Source organism: Pteronotus mesoamericanus, unplaced genomic scaffold (genome assembly GCF_021234165.1).
Source record: "Pteronotus mesoamericanus isolate MK-2021 breed Mesoamerican mustached bat unplaced genomic scaffold, CSHL_Meso_final contig_2, whole genome shotgun sequence".
Lineage (NCBI taxonomy): Eukaryota > Metazoa > Chordata > Mammalia > Chiroptera > Mormoopidae > Pteronotus > Pteronotus mesoamericanus.
Window position 1 is genome coordinate 16,910,226 of NW_026555084.1, and position 20,694 is coordinate 16,930,919.

General features: G+C 39.9%; 2 protein-coding genes across 2 annotated transcripts in view; one reads left to right on the forward strand and one right to left on the reverse strand.

The window, feature by feature from the left end:
• SPINK5 (serine peptidase inhibitor Kazal type 5) overlaps nucleotides 1-20,694 on the reverse strand; it is a 205,664-nt gene that overhangs the window by 170,918 nt on the left and 14,052 nt on the right. The gene's annotated exons all lie outside the window — the stretch shown is intronic.
• On the forward strand, nucleotides 7,596-15,968 carry CUNH5orf46 (chromosome unknown C5orf46 homolog). Its single transcript, XM_054568219.1, has 3 exons — nucleotides 7,596-7,665; nucleotides 11,352-11,496; nucleotides 15,923-15,968. The coding sequence occupies exons 1-3, from the start codon at nucleotides 7,596-7,598 to the stop codon at nucleotides 15,966-15,968; spliced, it is 261 nt and encodes an 86-aa protein (XP_054424194.1).

The following is a 20,694-nucleotide window of genomic DNA, read 5'->3' on the forward strand; positions in this document are numbered from 1 at the left end:
GACAGAAGTCATACATTTGACTTTATGAGAAACTGCCAGACTTTTCCCATTTTACATTCTCACCAGCAACCTATGGGAGTTCCAATTTCTCCGCACACTCTCTAGCACTTACCTTTGTCAGGTTTTGGTTTCTGTTTTTGACTATTATTTTTAGCCATTCTGATAAGTGGGTAGTGATACCTTGCTGTGGTTTTAATTTGCATTTTTCTGATGACAAATGGTATAGCATATCTTTTCATGTGTTTATTTGTTATCCTCATCTCTACTTTGATAAGATATCTGTCCAAATATTTTGCCCATTCTAAAAATCTGGTTATTTTCCTATTAGTTTTGAGAATAATTTATGTATCTGGCTATATGAGTAAAGCCTTTAGCAGATAAGCAAGTTTTGTCCTAGTCTGTGGCTTGCCTTTGTTTTTTCTTAATAGTGTCCTTTTGTGTGTGTTGATCATGTTTTGTTGGTATATCTAAGAAATCTCTATCTAACCCAAGGGCACAAAGATTTTCTGCTAGATGTGTTTCTAAAAATTTTAGAGTTTAGGTTTTTACATATATGTCTACGACACATTCGTAATCAATTTTTATAAATTATACAAGGTATAGATGGAGATGATGGACTTTCTTTTTGCATATGTATGTCCAATTATTTCAGCGTCATATATTGAAAAAAATGTATTTTCTCCATTGGATGACCTTTGCACCTTTGTTGAAAATCTGTTGACCATGTAAGTGTGAATATATTTCTGGACTCTGTTCCATAAATATGCTTGTCTTTCTTCAATATAATACTGCTCTAATTACTGAGCTTTATAGAAGTCTTGAAATCTGTTAGAGTGATTCTTCATACTTGTTTTTTTCCCAAAATTGTTTTGGTTATTCTAGTTTTTTGCTTTATATAAATTTTAAAATCACTTTGTCAGTTTCTGTACAAAATCACTTTGAGAAGCTTTGACATCTTAGCAATATTTAGTACTCCAATCCATGAACATAATAAATCTCTTAATTTTTTAATTTCTTTCAACAAAATTGTATAGTTATCAGCATATATAACATGCACACATTTTGTTAGATTTATACCTAACTTGTTATGTTTTTTGTGCTATTGGTTATGATATATTTTAATTTCAATTTCCACCTGTTCTTTGGAAGTACAAAAGACATGAGATTAGTTTTTGTATGTTAACCTTATGCTCTGCCTGCGTCCTTGTTAAACGCACTTCCCAGTTCTAGTAGCATTTTTGTAGACTGGGATTTTTCTACACAATTATGTCTTCTATACATAGAAGCAGTTTCGTTTCTTCCTTTCCGATCAGTATGCCTTTTAATTCTTTGTCTTGACATATCGCACTGGTAAGGACCTCTGGTGCAGTATCAAAAATGAGTAGTGAGAGTATCACTGTGTTGTTCCTGAACTTGGGGGAAAGCATTCACCATTAAGCATGATGTTAGCAACAGATGTTTTATAGGTACTCTTCATCAAATTGAGGAAGTTCCCTTTTATTTCTAATTTGCTGAGAGGTAAATGCATATAATGAATATTGAATTTTGTTAAATTATTTTCTGTATCTATTTAGGAGACTACGTAATTCTTCTTTTTAATCTATTGGTATAGTAAATTGCATTTGTAGATTTTTTTTCAAATATTAAACTAGCTTTGCATTCTAGGTATAAGCCTTACTTACTTTACCTGCTAGTGCTTTCTTTGGGGATTTTATGTTTATGCTTCTGAAGGATACTAATCTTTAATTTTCTTTTCTTACAATTTCTTCTGATTTTGGTAGAAGGGAAGAGTTTGTTTCACAAAATTAGTGGACCAATGAGTACAATGAACGACAGATGTGCAGTATTACCAGCTATGAGAGAAATGTAAATCAAAACCAAAATTAGATCACACTTCACACCTACTAGGATGGCTAGAATAAAAAAGACATAATAAGAAGGGTTGGTTATGACATGGAAAAAGTGGAACCCTCACACACTTCTGGTGAGGGGTAGGGTATTTTACAGTGTAATTGAGGTTAATTTGGTTAATAGCGGTATTTGGGTTTTCTGTATCCTTCCTGATCTTCTGCTTGTTCTATCAACCACTGAAGGGCTAGTTTTGAAGCCTCCACCTATAATTGTTGATTTGTATACTTCTACTTTGTCTGTCAGTTTTCGCTACACAGATTTTGAGGCTCAAGGGTTAGTTGTGTATACATATAGAATTGCCATGTCTTTTTAATGAATTGATCACTTTATGATTAATATAATCACTCCAGGTTCTTTTTGATTAGTGTTTGATGATACATATTTTCACATTCACTTATCTATGTCTTTATATTTAAAGTGAGTTTCTCTGCATAGTCTAACAATCTGCTTTATTGATATGTTTAGATTGTTTACAGTTAATGGAATTATTAATATGGTGTCTTAAAATCCACAGTGTTGCTAAATGTTTTCTTTTGATTCTACTTGTTCTTTCTTTTCTCCTCCTGTATGTCTACTTTTGGATAAAATGACTGTTTTCTGTGGATCTATTTTTATCTCCATTATTAACTCAAAATTATAAGCTTCTTTTTAATTCATCACAGCTTTCCTTCCATTTAGAGTTTTCAAAGTATAGTTTGACAATTTATAGTTTTCAAATCAATTCTGGTATCCACGATATCACATGATACTAGAAAAACTTTGTGATTGAAGTATTATTGTACCCTTATCTGACACAAGCCACTTACATATGACCGGCATAGAACTATCTACACTCCTGAGTTTAGTGCTAGGGTTCTTCATAATTCAGGGGAAAGTCACTATTTCTATGTGATTAATTAGAGCTTCATTGTCTTTTTAGTTCCCTTCATTCTGAGGCATGGACCTAAGTGGGGCATGACCAAGTACCTCTTCTGGAGTGTTCCCTCCACACCCTCAGCCATAGCTCCAGCTGCTAGAAAAACAGAAGCCACTGGATTCTTAACTGCCTTTAGTGTTTGTGACCGATCTATTGGCCTCAGCTTTGCCTCTCACTCCAGTGGAGCTCTGGAATCACCTCCAGCCACTGGCCTCAGCTGTCCACTCACAAGTCAGTGAGCATCCATGGAATACCCACTGCATTTACCTCAGCGCAGTCCTAGTTGTGGGTAAAGTGTATTCGAGGATAAACAAAGCATGGCTGATGACTTAGGAGCCTGTAGCTGAATGAAGATGTCGAATACAAAACAAGAACTTATGATTCAATGTATTGCATATTATAATAGAGGTGCTGCAGAGAGAGCATACAGCAGAAGTGATTGGTTTTGCCATGGGTTGGGTCAGGGATGTGGTCGCGGGGTTTTTCTGAAGGATGTCGTATTTGAAGGGTGGGTTGGTGAGGGCTGGATACCCCAGGCAAAACTAACGGGATGATAGAAGAGAGGGCAGATCCTGACCCTTCATAGCAGCCTGGAGAGAAGCCACCAGTGCCAGCATCCCAGCACCTGCTGGGGAAACACCAGCCCTGATAAAGTCAGAAATGCCTTCCTGCGATCTGACTGCAGACCCTGCACCCTAAGGCAGGAGGCTACACTGTGGCAAAGAGAAAGCTGGAATGGTTGACTGAGAATCAAATATGCCTCGTTTTATCCACATGCAATAAGAAGCCATGGAGATTATTAGAGAAGGGAAGTAATTGACAGAGGAAAGAGACATACTTATGTTGTAGAAAGATAGAAATGACCTTCTAAATCTCACCCTTCACTGCTTATCTGAGGTTTAATGTAAGAAAACACTCCCAATTCAGCAAGTTAAAAGTAGAAGCTACCCAGTTAAATTTCAATTTCAGCTAAACAAGAAACATTTTTTTTTTTACTATAAGCATGTCCTATGAAATATTTGGGACATACTTTTACTAAAATAATTACTCACAGTGTATCTGAAATTCAAATTTAATTGAGCATCGTGTATTTATTCTGCAGCCTTATCTCCAGTTCACTTTCTGCCAAGGATTAAGAAGGCCTCTGTACCCCGCACATCTGATACATCAAACTGAGCTAAAACAGTGGTGCATGATGTGGGTTGGACATTCACTAAGGGTCAATGGGAAATTCAGAGGCTAATGGGAAAGGCAGAGGAGACACGGACTAATCCGTGGACAAACTGGCCTGACTGTAAGGTTCTTTGCGTGACTCAGGCTTTTTGCCAGGAGCTGTACTGAGCTCATGCCCGCATGACATAATATAGTAGTTAAGAGCACACACTTTAAAGTCACATGTCCTTAAGTTCAATTCCCTGCTCTAGCTCACTCATGATTTGTAACCTGAGAAAAATTACTTAACCTCTCCAAGCTTAAATTTCCTTATATAAAATTAGGATAATTATGGCCGCCTCCCAACAGCTTTATTGATATGTTGCATCTAGTTGGTACCTAGCCAGGTACCTATTATTGGCCTATTATTATTATTATTAATTATTATTATTATTGGCCCTAATCCTGCTTGCATGGCTGTCACTCCCTCCTTTGGGGCAACCCAAGGTAAACAGATGGGATAGAATAGGACAGGACGGAACAGAATAAGTCTGCCATTTATTTTTCACTTAATATATACAAGGTAATGTCCTAACTCTTTGCATGTATTTTGTGAACCAATCTTCATAACACCTCTCAGAGACAGCATGTTCCTACTCTGTAGACATTGGATCCAAGGCATAAAGAAATTAGAAAATATTTCTAAGGTCACAAGGTCACACAACTTGTAAGTGGCAAATCTGAAACTCAAAGCCAGTTCTGTCTGATCCCAATGCCCAAGATTTTAACCATGTCACGCACATCAAAACCTCTCTATGCTATTTCCACCCCCAAAATGTAGTTCTTTCCTACATTTTGATGAATTTCAGTTACGCATGGAAATGTCCACAGGAATTAAAGCATTCCATATGCCTTTTATTCTCCTGTCTTCTCACTAAACAAGAATAGCATTCTGGAAGAAGGTCCTCATAGTCTTTTCCCCAGCTTGAGTAAAATCATCTTTCTTAAGCTACTTTTTCCTCTATTTTAAGTCAAATTCATTTGCTTGTGCCAATGGAAGATAAGTCACAGCTTCTTAACTTCTATTAATAGTGCAGATAAGTAGGCAGGAAATTATACTATGTCCCAATTTTATAGATGAGGAAACTGAGACTTAAGAGTGGTATCAGTCATTTGCCACTGTCACACAGGTAATAACTGTGGGAACTGTAAGATTACAAGAGTCCAAGCTTTTCTTCATGAAGTTATTTTGCATGTGTAAGGTGCTATCCTAAAAGCAAGAGCTGCCTCCATGAATAACATAGACCAGAATCCTTCCATCCTGGAACCTGTCATCTCTTCGGAAGAGAGACATTAAATAATCAAACAAAAAAATAATATTTAAATGCCAGTAAGGAAGAATATAGAGAATATAAAAGATTATAATAGGGGGATCTGGGCTGGATTAGTGGGTTACAGAAGTTTTCACCAAAAGAGAGACATTTTAGCTGAAATGGAAAGCTAAAAATAATAAACCAAAGGACGAGAAGAAAATGCGGCAGAGAAAACTGAATCCTGCCCAGCCGGTGTTTAACCAGGTCATGCAGGGAGTCGTGTGGTGCTGACAGGAATAGAAGCCAGTTTTCCCTACCCTCAGGCTGGCGCTATTTCCCTGGCCCCCGACGGCCTAAAGCTCCTGCTTCAGGACCTGTCTGCGTGTCCCTCTTAGCTGGTGTCTTTGAGAAGCCACCAGACCTCTCTCTTAGGTTGCAATATCCAGAGCTTCCGCCTGCCTGTGCAGTGTTCTTACAGTGAAAGAGAAAATATGCCCCCTCTCGGCTGGTTAAACCCTGAGGGCTCAAAGCTTGTACAACGCAAATGGTATTGCTACCCATTCCTAGGTAAGTAAAGCCCCAAGTCAGCGTCCATGGTTAATAGAGGACACATGAATGTTATTTCTATGTATTTTTTAACTGTTATTTTTTTAATTTTTAATTTTTTTAAATTTTTATTGTTGTTTAAGTACAGTTGTCTCCATTTTCCCACCACCACTTCCCCCTGCCCCACCTACCCCCACCCACCCTCACCTCCCACCACCAGTCCTACCGCGCTTTGGTTTTGTCCATGGGTCCTTTATACATGTTCCCCACCAGCCCCTTAGGCAGGCCTGGTGCTCAGGTCTAAGCAGTGATCTTGATGGCATCATGCTAACTCGCTGAAAGCTTCCTGTAGTGGACCACTACCTCTAGATTACAACTCTTTAGGAAAGATAGGATCAGCGCCTTCTTGAGAAGATAAAATGCAGAAACCTGGAAGGGTCCAAGCGGAGCTGCTTGATAGCCTTTAAGTGCAGTTTGGTGCCTTGTAAAGAGTACAAAGCCAGGAGAAAGAGGGCCATGTCCTAGCCGTGGCTCTGTGACACTAGACAAGCGTCCTTTTTCCAGACCTCAGTTAATTCACCGTTTATTAGAAGGGCCCTCTGACAGTCACAACGTATAAGTTTTGGTCAAACTGTAAGTTCAGGAAGCCCCAAGTCCTCATCTCCATGAACTGAACTTACAGCATTTCTCAGGATAACCAGTATCATCTAGACTTGAAACAAATTTTATCCCCTTGAATGTTTATATCCAAAAGGGAGGGTATTTTACATCTGAAATACAGAGCAGCATTTTAAACCCAATATTTCTTTTCATTGTGTGCAATCATTTTATTATTATTACTTTTAATGTTTGCTATATATATTCCTTGAGTAGTGTGCATTCAACTCTGAAAAAGATAATCTTGCCCTCGAGGACTCTTCAGCCTATTGGTAGAGACACATAACCAGGCACCTATTAGAGACAGGAGAGAAACTCCTAGTTCTTTTTTGGAAAAACCATAACAAGCTTCCCAAGGAAGTCAAAGCTGAGGCCAGTGCCCAGCACAATCTGAGGCTCCTTGAGGGTTGCGGAGTGAATAAAACATTTGGAACTGAAGAGATGCAGAGGCTAGAAGAGGAGAGAGCTATTAAAGGTCTTATTTCCCAAACAATAGTCCAAGTGTTCTACGTGGCAGTTGAGGGAGCAACTAACTCTGTGGAGGAGGGTGGAAGAGTCATCATAAAGGTTCGCAGAGAAGGGGGTTTTTGAACCTGAGCCTGAGGAATGCTTGAAGGGGAGATAATGAGGAAGATATCCCAGGAAAAATAAAGAGCGTGAACAAAGCCATGGGGGTGGCATGAGGGTGGGAATGGATATGTTTATGGGAGGACAAGTAATTAGCTCAGAGCAGGGGATGGGAGGGAGTAGGCACACCTGCCAATCTGATTTACTACTTGTTGGCACTGCATGGTAATTCTGCCTGATACCCATCTAATTGTCAATGCTGGCATGGGAACTACCTCCGAAAGAGTTACTGCAGTGCCATTTTATGCCTAAACATTAGAAAAACCAAGTAGACTTTTCTTTCCCTATATGAAAAACTGTAGGTTTGAAAGACAGGGCAGGACTCATTAGATCCAAGAGCAAGCAGTGTAGAAATCTTGTGCAACAATGTAAATTCCGTAGCAGGTGATGTCACCTGTAAATGCCCTATAAATGGAGCAAGGTTACAGGTGCATTGGGACGCTTTCTCTCTACCAATAACCACTGCTGCAAACATGGCTGTCTCAGTGCTTCGGGTGACAGTTTTCCTGGGACTGCTTGCCTTAATCCTGACTTGTCATGCTGGTAAGTGCTTCCGGTTGCAGCTCTTGCAGTGTGCAGCAGTTAGCCCTGATCAGGGGAAGCTGACTGACAGCACTGATCCAGAACATAAAGGGCAGAGACGGGGAGGGACCTTTGGGCACTGGGTCCTAGGAGTCCAGAGGCAGATCTTCCAACAAAAAGAACTGTAGATTTCTACTCAATGTGTTTCCGTTACATCTTCCATCCTCAGTGAATGTATGAAGTATGCAATGATTTTTCTTATACATTCAGGTGATATAGTGACACTATTATGTTATCAATTAGAGAGCCAAGAGTGTTTATTTTTTGAGAATTATAACTGATCATGTTCAAAAGTGAAGAATATATACTCTGGAATAAGACTTGTAGGCCTGACCTCACAACTAATCAGAAGTGTGACTTCAGGCACTTTATTGAACTTCTCCGGGCCTCCCATGTAACATCAAGTATCAATGGTTAACTTTCTCATCAATTTATCATGGAATTAAATAAAAGAGACAAAAAAATTAGAAAAGTATTTGGTCCATAACAAGCACCAATATATATTAACTGTTATTGTTACCATGTATCATCTCATTTAAGTCTCCTAATAATCCTCTTATGGACACACACACACAGTTTTATTATTTACCGGTTCGCAGGTTAATAAACCAACTTGCAAAGGGGAAGTTACTTGAGCAGAGACACTGGGAGCAGTGGCACACCCGAGACCAAAACCTAAGTCCCTTGGTTCTTTCCATTGTAACTGAGCATCTATTTCGTGTCTGTTTCAAACACACAGAGGACCACAGAGGACCACAGAGGACCAGGCAGAATTCTTAATTATGAATTTCTTTTTGGTCTGTAGAAGACAGTGAGCGCTTGACTTGTCTCTATTCAGAATGACAGGCCAGAAAACAGTGCAAATATCACCTGGGAAACTGTTCTAAACATAACTTGGCAGCGCTCACCCTCAGCTTCCCACCTTGCACAGCACAGCACAGCACAGCACAGCACAGCACAGCACACAGGCAGACACTGCCGCAGAACTACCGCAGAGGTGGCCTCGGAGACCACCGTGTCTGTCCGCTCCTAAAGGAATCGCCCTGGCAAAGTGAGAGGTGAGACTGACCTGCTGAAGGCCAGCCCCAGCTCTGTGTCTCATGAACTCTGGTTAAGTCAGTTCACTGCTTTGAACCTCAGTTTCTTCATCTGTAAAATGGGATGACTGTAAATTTCATCAGATCAAATCAACATGTGTTTGTAATCACTTGTAAATTATAAACTGTGCCAATATCAGCATTGTTGTGTTTTTGTAGAACTTCATGATTACATTAAGAAACTCAACCAGGTAGTTAATGTAAATAAACGCTAACCCATATTTGAAAAGAGAAAATATTCAATTATTGGCTTTGATCACCTGTTTCTAGTAAATCAATTTCTTAATTTTATTATTTTTTTGTTTTGTTTTTCAACATTTTCAAATTTCTTAGTATTTTAACAGCATTTTTTAATTTTCATAATCACCAAAAGCCCTAGAGGAAAAAGCTACCATAAATCATTTTGTTATTATTTTTAATAACAGTAGTAATAACACAGCGATCATTTATTGTGGGCTTCCTTTGGGCCTGGTATTGTGATAAGCAGTATATATAAGATATGACACACGTACATATACACATATGTGACATATATGAACAATATATGAAACACCTTTTGATCCTGATAACAAGATGAGGAACTGTGACTGAGATCAAGTATTGTGTGTGTGGTTACATGGCTAATTTTTTGAACACATGAGTCAAACTCAGATATGTTCGACTCCAAATCATATGATTCACCAGACCCTAATAATACTCAATATAGACATGGTCCAAGGACTGCGGACAAGGATCTGATCTTCACACACTCCAATCCAGGGCTCCTTTGCATATTGAAAAGCTACCATTTAGTGTTATATTTTTTAAAAAGCCTGGTATTCAAGTAGGCAGATAGGAACACAGAAAAAAATTCACTTTTCATGCAAGGAACCTCTGTTTTGCACCTGGTAAATGTCTTCTGGGGATAATAGCTTGAAAGCATTATTATACCATATAAATAACAAGGTCTGTGGAATTAAAAAAATTAGGTAAAACCTGGCTCAGCTACTTTCTAGATGTGTGATTTTAAGTGAGTCGTGTAATTTCTCTGGGTCAAACTGTAGAACTGCAGCATCATCGCTGAATTGTCTAAGGGTCGAGGCATGCTACAGAGGCACTGCCCCAGTGTCTGACCAATAGGCCCAGTATCACAAACACACTTTCTCTTTGCTTCCCCTTCCCATGAAAAAAACAAAGCTATTCTGGCCACTGTGGTTGCCCTGCACTTCACATGAGGCTCATTTCCACATATGGTCACTTCTCCCTTAACTCTTAGCATATGTTATTTACATAATAGTAGGCTCAAGAAATAAATCCTTGTTGAATGAAAAAAAAACCCAACAACTAAATGGATAAATACTTGGTGATTAGCATATTAATTTTGGTTATATGTCCCAGACTGGTGCTCCTATCAAATCTTTTGTTGTGGCATAATAAGCAATAAATGTTTGTAGTACTAAAAGCCATATGTTTTTACTAAGAGTTTCTCTTTCAGGGTATGATATAGATGTAAGACTTCTAACATAATGCGATAGCCTCCACACAAAAAGCTGGTTAAATCTTTTTCATTCAGAGCTCTGGGTACATTGTCTAGAAGTGGGGACTTCTTGAGTCAAAACTTGTGGTGGGATTACAGATGGAAGACAGGACACCCAGTTAAATTTGAGTTTTGGATAACCTATGAATAATTGTTTAAGTATGTCCTGAATACTGCATGGGTCATTCTTATGCTAAAAACAATTGCTTACCTGAAATTCAGCTTTAACTGGGCATCCCATCTATTTATTTACCAAATCTGGCAGCAATACTTGTGAGGCTATAATGAAATAAAAAGACAAGGATCCTACTCCATCCAAGCACCAGGGTCCAGTGGGTAGGCCACAAGGAGCTGCTAATCGCCCCGCTTTCATTCCTTCTAACCTCCTGAACCATTCAGACTACTTAGTAAAGCCAGCCCAAGGGAACTTGCAAGACAGCAACCTCCAGCCTCACTCTCTCGATCCTTAGCCTCCTTCTGAGGGCACTTGATTAAGACTCAAGAGTGAGAGGTCTCCAGTTACAGTTTCATCTTCTCTTGCTATTTGTGAGTCTTCTGCAAGTCACCTAATCTTTTCAGTTTCTTAGTTTAGTGAAGAAACTAAGGTATGCATGTGGTTAACGAATGCTATTCATTATTATTTCATCTTCCTTATTATCATTACCATGGGCCCAGGGATTACATGGAGAAAGAGACCACGCAATTGAAATGAAACAGGCATTCTGTATTTCAGTCCTGGCATGGGCATAAACAGGCTGCTTAACTCTGGCCAAGTCACTTAGCCTCCATGAGCGCTTTAGACTTCACCTACCAGAGAACCAATGTCTGTTGGTCTGTTTGATTGTTTTCAGGAATGAGTGATACATGCAAGTAAAAACGTTCACTGGGCAGGCATTAAATATTGAATAAACACAAGTATACAAGGCTCTGAAGTTACTTAGTAGGGGTACAATGGGCGCTAGGGGCTTCCTACAAAGGAGACATTCTGATCTTGTTGCTGAGAATCACTTCTGAGATTCTGTTGTGTTTTTCAGAAGAAGGAACACACAAGCCAGACAAGGAGTCAGATGACTCAGACAAGCCTCCAAAGCAGGATTTCCCCACATTTCTCAACACCCTGGGCAAAGAGATCATCGAGGATGCAGTGGCACTCTTCCTGGGCTCCATGCTGAGGCACGGGTGAGTACCGAGACAAGCCTGGCTTCTGTGCGGTCCACTGCTGGTCGTGATCGCAGTGCAACAAAATGAATGAGAATCAAAACTGTCGTGCATGCCAATGTGCAATTTTAAATGAAAAGTGCTGCCCCAGGTCTTATTTCCCTGAACTCTTTGGGGGTGTGCATATTCCCATCAAATGGTTCCATAAAATATTTTATCTCAGGGCCCAGGAAGGAGGAGGAAGAGCACCAGACCAGGATGCAGAAAGCCAGGTGCTGGTCTTCACACAGGTGCTACTTTCACTGGGTGACCCTCACTCTGTGCACCTCAGTTTGCTGGTCTTTAAAGATAAAGGAATAGGGACCCAACCAGTGCAGACACTGTAATTCTTTGGTGAAGGTGGTGGGTAATGGTGTGTTCAATAACTACAGCTGTGATGAGGCCTACCTTTAATCCGAGTAACTCAAACGGGTTAGAGACAGTTGCTAGCCTGTCCTCAGAGACAATCTACAGGAGTGTTTTGATCGTGAGGAACTGCCCTGGTGGCAGATTACACATCTTTCCAATGTTCTCTATCTGCTTCCACGCCACGGGGCCCAACGGCTCACACGTCTTGCTCCAGGCTCCATAGCTCTGATTTTTACTCCTGCCTCACCCTGTTCATTCTCCCCGTGTTAATCTCCCTGACTTCGGCTCTCCGGGATCCAATTCATTCTGAATTTCTAGGTACTTTCAACCTCTACCTCTCTGAGCCTCTGCTCTCCAATTTTCTCCTTCAGAGTCCCCTAAGCAGAATTTGGGAAAGCGTGCTCTATTATTTGCCTGCTTCAGAATTCCCTGGAGAACTTACACAAAATACAAGCTCCTTCATTCCATCTTGCACCGTCCTAGGACAAAGCTAAGGATATGCTTTTTAACAAGCTTTCAGGTAGTTCTGATGATTCTGATACACAATATATTTTGAAAACCTTTGATTACATGTTCTGGACTACGTGGCTGGGTGTGAAAGCGACCTATAGCCTTTAAATTTTTATTCACATTTTTGTAAATGTAACTATTTGCATTTTCTGAGAAAATGTTTCTAACTTTTATTAGCTCCTCAAAGGGATCTACGACCAGTAACAGACTAAGAACCGCTTCTGTGTAGAAGTAACCAGGGTTCATTTTGTAACCTCTGATCTACTTAAATAAATATAGTACCATGTGAATGGGCAGAATTCTGCATACCATCCTCATGCACAAATGTTGAAACGTATAGATGTTTGTTTTTATATTCTTATCTTTCTATTGTGGTTGCTTTTGCAACTGTTGTATCCCCATAATTGTTACTGTAAACAAGGAGGAAACTGACAAGCAAACAATAAGAACAATAACCACTATGTACAAAGTACAGATTAGGCTCCCGTTGAAGTCATATTGTTATAAATCACAACAATAGCAACGCAAGGGGTTGGAACAATTTTAGTTCTTTTTATTCCTCCCCTGGGGAATTCCCCAAATATAAAAATAACATTTTTTCCCCCTCTATTAACCCTGGAAGTTGACTATCTAAAATACTAAAATATTGCAGTCAGCTCTGGGTTCAGAAATGACACCTCATCTTCTACTATTTTATTTCTTTCCTTATATTCTGAATAAATAATGTTCCTTCTGTTCCTGGAACTTACAAACATCTCAGGCTTTCTGTCATCGCTTTCATTTCTGCCTAAAACACTTTTTCCTTTTCTCATGGCTCGCTCTTTGTCCTCAAGCTCACCAAAAAGTCACCTCCTCAGAAAGCTGGTCTATAACCACTCTAATTAACTGCCTTCTTTCACTCCCTGGTTAATCTCCACCACTTTACTTGGTCGTAGTGTCATTATCACATATGTCGCCATCTCAAATAACTTATTTATTTTTAATACAAAATACTAAATATTTGTAACATGAAAGTAGGGGTCAGATCTATCTAGCTCATTGCTATAGCGCAGTACCATATAAGCTGTATCAGGTATTCAGTAAATACTAGTTGAACTCATGAAGGAAAATGACCTTAGAGATCAAATCTAAAGCCCATCTACCCCAATTCGGCTGAGGAATCCTGAGGGATCTTTGTTAAAAAACATAGCAGTCCTTGCTCAAGGTAACAAATCTAGCTGTCTAGCTGCCCTCGCTCTGCCCAACGGACGGCCGTAACTATACTGGGAAATGGAAAATGAGAGGAGACCACCACCAAGTGTTCCTAAGCACTTAATACCTACAAAGCAGGGGCAGGAATCATGAAGGGAAAATCTAGACTAAAAGTTCCTCCTCCTCAAAGAGTGTGCAAATTTTGTGGTAAGGTGACATGAGCAAATGCAATGATAATTAAAATGCTAAATAAGATAAATACCAGCCAAATATTACAGGTAATTTCTAGGGGGGGAAACGTGTCATTGTGGCCAGGACGCATAGGGGAGTGGTTTTGGCAAAGGTGAGATACACTTTGGCCCTTAAAGGCCTACATAGATTTGATCGGAGAAAATGACAAAAATGGTGAAACTTCATAAAGTGAAAAACCCTGCTTTATTTACTCCAACAAAGCTAATGCCTAAGTACTGTGTCCAGCACATAATAAATGCTAGGCACGTACTCAGCGAAGAGGCCAGCTTGCTCCCGCTGCCTGCTCCTTCCTCCTGCCTTCTAGATCATCTTAGAGCAATGCAAACTGGATTCTGGTCACCTTTGAGAAGCCTTCATTTCTTGTGAATGTCCCCTGATCCCCTGGGTTTCCATGACACATTTTCCTGGTTCTCTCCCTACTTCTCGCCATCCTTTCTCTTTCTCTTTGTTTGACTTTTCTTCATGCATCTGCCCCTTAAACAACATTGCTCCTCAAGGCTCCAAATGTAACTTGCCTGCTTTTTCGCATCATAGCTTTCGCATGAGGGCTATTAGTTATAATTTAGTGAGTTCCAAATTCAAACATCTATTGCGCTCTTTTTCCTAAGCTACAGGCTAAAATGACTAATTGTTTGCTACAAAACCCCACCTGGGTTTTCCCTCCACATCTCAAGTTCAACTGCTCTAAATGCAAGCCCATCATGTCATGTACATACCGGTTTCCTGCTCCCATGTTCCTCATCTCAGTAAGTCACATCCCTGCTCACATAAAACCCAGAAGCCTCGGGGTCTTCTGGGACCCTTCCTGCTCATCACCAGCTCTATCCACTTCTGAATATTCAGCCACTGACTTTTTTCCCATACCATTCTTTTTTCTTAATTCCACTGACTTGTTGGCTATTCGAGTCCTTCATCATCTTTCCTGCAATCCTTTAATTAGATTGGTAACTAATCCATTTCACTGTTTCTATCTATATTCACTCCAGTCCATCCTCTACCTGCTCCCAGGGTTACATAACAAACACACACTTGGTTCTACCACTGCCAAGCTTAAACCACTGTCATGAATTTCCTTTGCCTACAAAATCAGAGCAAACGTATTCACCTGATGTTAAAAGTTCTTCCCTGAGGCTTATATTTCCTTCTATCATATCTCTCGCTCCTGCATCCAAGCACCTGATGCCCTGATAACAAATTATTTCTGTTTCAGGGCAGGTCACATTTGTACAAATTGCCAATATCTTTGCACGTGCTTCTCCCTCTGCCAGCAATGCCTGGCCCGCAAACCCCAACTCCACATTCCTCACCTGACGAGTCTAATCATTTTCTAAGTTCCAATTCAAAGACAAGTTCTCTAGAAACATCACTGACCTCCACAATTTAAAAACTCAGGTAACTCATTCTCTGGGATTTCATAACGCTTTGTAGAAAACTTAATAACAGCTTCCCCTCCCCGCCCATTTTAAGTTGCTTGTATCTCAATGAGTCTATTTTCTCCACTAGCCTATAACCTCCTCACAGACCACCTTTAAGCCATCTTTTACCTTCTCAGCAGCTACCTCGTACCCAATCCTTGAACAGTAAACTGCAGTGATTCTGGCATTAATTCAAGATTCTGCAGGTCGAAGTTTTAGATCTTGCTTTGCAGTTCCTCAGCCACATGACTTAGGTTGTTTAATCTCTTTGAGCTTCAGAGGATTTTTTTTCATATGTAAAAAGAGATAACATCATTCATTTTTCCATTCAACAAATATTTATTAATTTATAGTATGTGCCAGGCACTGTTCTAGTGCTGGGGATGTATTACTGAACAAATATATCAAAATATATGTATAGAGAGAGTATATATTTGAATAGACACCTAAGTAATAGATTTGTTTGTATATTCAAAGAGATAATCATGCATAAATGACTTCTCAACTGTGAAGTATGATGGAAATCTTTGATCTTATTTCTTTCTGACATAGGAAGATCTGGAAAAGAAAAGTATGGCTCAAACATTATAAGACACCCTAGTGATCATTCTAACATTTCTATTTAGTCGGTATTATAATTAATTTTTTCTCTTTATCTTTTTCTTTTCAAGTGCTTTTGTGGAATTTGATGCTAAACCAGAACATTCATCAAAGTGACCTCCCAGGTGATTTTAACTTACAATTTACAACTTAATAATAATATATGGGACACAGAAAAAAAAAAAAGGGTCTGATTTTATTTAATAAAGTTGGAGACCCAAGCAGAAAAAGTGTACTTTCTTTGTTTTTGTTTTGTCCTTGCTAGAGTTTTTAAAGATTAATGTTCAATGGATTTTTAATCATCTTAAAGATGATAATGCCATAAGGATTAAGGGAGGAGACACAACTGGACGTGAAACCAGCAAACACTAGGAAAGAGGAGAACTGGTTCCCGTCACGACTCTGCTGGGAGCTTGTTTCGTGCACTCCCAGCCTGTGGGACGATGGGGTCACATGCACGAACACCCAAGGGCCCGTGACATCAGGCATTGTCACTCACAACAAGAGTCAGATTTGCTGGACCTAATCCAGGGGGAAGGACTGGCAATCTCTCTAATCCTTCACGGTCAGATTTATGAAGAGACAATATGGCTTAAGGTCTCGAAAATATTTGCTGTTTTCTTATCCAGTTCTCTCCTGAGAATGGATAGTGAAATAGAAAAACAGAAATAGAGAGCTGGAAAAGTGTATCGGTATCTAGCACGAATGACATACTTCCTCTGTTTTAGGCATGAAGCTAAGTGCTGTTTATGCGCTACCTAATTCAATGCTAACATCCCTATTTAAAAGAGGTATTGTTATCCTTAAATTCCATAAATAAGAAAACCAAAGCTCAGGGAGATTCATGTATGGGCCAAGTTATAAGGCAGGAGGGGAGGATCTGAACCCAAGCAGCCTGGTTCCAAACTGTGCTTTCTCACTAACCCATAGTGCTTAGTGGAGAGCAAAGGGAAATAGTGCAGGAGAAAGCAGTCGAAAACAGTGATTAAGCTGTTTGACTTTACACATGCCTCAAGGTGCCCACAGAAATAACCACTATGTCTTTGGTTAGTTATCTCATTTCCATCTCCAGGAGGCATGGCCTTTCCCAGCTTCCACGTCCTATCTGACCTGGGAACATTCCTCTTCTCTCCTGCTCTATTTCATAACCTGGGTGTGACTAGTGCAAGCGCAGTGAGCCACTGTCATGTTATCCTAGGACTTAGCCCCTCCTTTTCCATAAGCTCTGAAAGATGGAAATCAGGCCTGGGCATTGGAATCAGGACATGCTCAACCCTGACACTCCTGACTCTCACCCCCAAGCCGGCTAAGCTCCCCAAAACACTCACGTTTGCATCTTCCCATTCCCATCTCGTCAGGGATCAGCTCACCCCTTGTTGCAGGCGTCCTCAGCCTTGGCCTTCATTCAGACTGTTGGCACATACCTCCCTCCCTTGGTATCCACACCCCGAGGATTAGCAGAATTCTCGGAGCGCCTTCCTAGGGGCTCCGTGTCTGAGGCAGTCCAACAGGGAGACAACATGAAGGAGTTAGGAAGAGCAAAAGTCACAAAGAAGAAGCAAATTCAACTTCTAACTTGGCTACGAACTGGTTATTGTGACCATGGGAAGGTCTCTTGTCCTCCTTGAGGTTCTCCTTCCTCCTTACTAATATTAAAAATGTGAGGGACTTAATTGTTCCAGAGCTGAAGGCCAGAATTTCTTATTTTCTTTTTTAGCTGCACCTACAAAGCTTTGAGTAGATTCAGGAAACAATGGGGCCTAATGGACAAAGAGAAATGGCTCAATCTAAGGAGGAGAAAAAATCTAGCCTCAGAGCAGGAAGGCTCTAAAGCAAAGATTAGATTTTGGCTGGTTCGATTAGGTGTATCTCCTTAAACCCTGGTGACTGTACATTTAATAAGTAGTTTCAAAAGTGTCATTTGTATGGCAATTGCCTCATCTAATCAAAAGCAAATCATCACTTTAAAAGCAAGTGATTCAGAGAAATGCCTGTTTCTCCAGTATAAAACTTTTGGTCAAAGTTCTAGATTATTTCTTAAATTAAGATAGATTAATAGATAGATAGGATACACAGATACATAGCTATAGAGAGACAGATAGATAATCTCATCTTTCTCCTACCACCTACATCCCTTTCTTATACATTCCTTGAATGCTTACTTAATCCATGACTACGATGTGTCATATTTTGCCAGTGCTACCAAGGTAACACTGCCCAGCCATTGAGAAGCTGACAGCCTAGGCCAGAGATTTTCAACTGGTGTGCCGACAAGAATTTTTCAACATGCAACACCTGACTAGTCAGGGGCACTGACCTCTTTTCCCATAGATGGTCAAATAAAAAGAAAAAATGGTAACAGTCAACAGCAGCCATTGGTGTGAATGAATCAAAAAAATTTCTTTTTGTCAGATGGTTAAAAAATATATCTTTTGGTGTGCCACAGAATTAGAGTAATTAGTTCCTGTGTGCCATGAGATGAAAAGGGTTGAAAATCGCTGGTCTGAGCTATCACCCAGGACAGCGTACCTCAGGGACTGCGGAGAGGAATGAGGAAGGTGCAGTAATGTGCCCTGGTCATGCCTCGGGGAAAGGACATTTAACAGGTAATTCACAGGCAGCTGATGAACAAAACCGCCATTGGGCATGATATCACTCAATACGTACTTTCTGAAGTCTTATGGGAAAGAATTTTGGATTTTAGAATTTTGAGGGGAAAAGAATGGCTTTCCTAAGGACTGCCTCCTCCTTTCTGATTATAGTATATATGTAACTTGGCCTATTTCTTTTTGTTCCCTCCCTATCTGGAAACTCAAAGTGAAACTGATGATTCACTTCATTCTTATGTGCACCTTTGTGCATCTGCCCTTCTTCCCTGTTGCTGATTCTTGGCCTATATATCTTGCATTTTTGTTGTTCTTGCCTGTTTCCTCAAATATGTATTATAGTTGATTTCACATTCTAAAGTGCAGAGGCATAAAAATATGAAAAAAAAGATGAAAGAGTCTTTGTATTTTTCTTGCTTCGTAAACCCTCTCTGGCTGGTAACTGTTTCCCTCTGTCTGGCTTATGTTTGTAAGGACACACCTACGTGGCTCCAGAACAATTCCAGGGCAGCCAAATCCTGCTTTTCCAGTTCTTCATGAGTCCTCCAGGATCCAGGCCTCAAAGCACCTCCTAGCAAGTTCTTAGGATTCAGGCCCTGGCTTCAACCAAACGCAGCCTATTTTGAGCAACATGACTGTGCACTTTTGATTCTAGAAGTCAGAATAAATGTGTCCTCTTCAGAAGTCACACATCCTAGTTCACTGAAAAGATTTTTACTGGCGGTACTAATTTTTTCCTGAGCATGTTTAAACTTTTTAATGCTGCAAAAGTATTAAGTATATAGGAATTATTAGCAAGAATAACCAAAGAATGGTTCAAAATAAGGAAACTAAAGCCCAGGTAAAGTAGCAAGTTCAAAATCACAGGATCAATAAATGATAAAAAGAGGATTTTAATCAGACTCCAAAGAACACCCTCTTAACCCTAAAAAATGTGTGAAGTTTCAGAGATAAAGTTTCATGCATCCTCTCTGGGAAAGTTTTTCAAAACTATTTAAGCCCATTCTCCTGGGCTAATGAATGAAAAACTTTTTTTTCTTTTCAATATAATGACAAGGGTATTGCTGTTCCACAGAGGCTTTATTATTCTCATAGAAAAGCAGAGTGTCCGGGACAGAAGATTCCGGGAAAAGTCTAGTGCGGCCCTGTCACTGGTTCAAATACCTCTTTCATCCCTGAGAGGTAGGCTCCCCATGGCCATTGCTGTGGCTCTCGCCAATGAGTCATAGAGGATCATACCATTCTACAACCTGACCCCGCTGAGCCAGGGAGAGTCTCCCCAAATTATTTACTACGCGCCGGAAGCCTGGACTGAACTCACAGAGCATGACGAGGACGGCAGCGCTCTACTTCCCAAGCACTTTGACTCTGAAAGCAACTCCAGTACATGTGCAACAAATCTTTTGCCGTTCGACTATCTTCCCGTTTTTCTGTAGTCACGGTAGGTTGCCTTGCAACACAAAAATCCTTTAATAATATAAATGGCTAAACCAAGAGTCAACAGCTACTAACTACTGAAAAATGCATATAACTTTCTACAACAAATTCAGACAACCCGCACTCTGCATGTTCCAGAGACAGTGCCAGTTTCTTTTCTTCCCTCAGGTTCATTGAGTTGTAACTGACATAAAACAGTGTGGAAGTTTAAGGTATAAAAGTGTTGATTTGATATATGTATATATTGCAAAATTTTTACTGTATAAGGTTAACACAGCCATTATTCACATAGATGCCTTTGGGGGGGGTGGCAGAATGAGAACTTTTAAGATCTACTCTCTTAGCGACCTTCAAGTATGCAATACAGTATTGTTAGCTATAGTCACCACGCTGTACATTACATCCCCAAAATATATCTTATATTGATCTTGTAACTGAAAGTGTGTACACTTTGACCACCTTCACCTACTTCCCCCTCACGCAACTCTCTGCCCCAGGCAACCAAATGACAATCTACTCTCTGTTTCAATGAGTTCCTTTTCTTTTTTTTTTTTTTTTAGATTCCACATATAAGTGCAATCATACAGTACTTGTCTTTTTCTGATTTATTTCACTTAGAGCAATGTCCTCAAAATTCATCCATCTTGTCACGTATGACAGGATTTTTTTAATGCTGAATAATATCCCATTATGTACAAATGTGTCTGCCTGCGTGTGTGTGTGTGTATCACGTTTTCTGTATCCATGCATCCATCAATGGACACTTAGGTTGTTTTCATGTCTTGCTATGGTAAACAATG

Coding starts and splice junctions, on each gene's coding strand:
- CUNH5orf46 (XM_054568219.1), top strand. CDS start 7,596: ATGGCTGTCTCAGTGCTTCGGGTGACAGTTTTCCTGGGACTGCTTGCC. Junction 7,666..11,351: donor AATCCTGACTTGTCATGCTG/GTAAGTGCTTCC, acceptor TGTGTTTTTCAG/AAGAAGGAACACACAAGCCA. Junction 11,497..15,922: donor GGCTCCATGCTGAGGCACGG/GTGAGTACCGAG, acceptor TTTCTTTTCAAG/TGCTTTTGTGGAATTTGATG.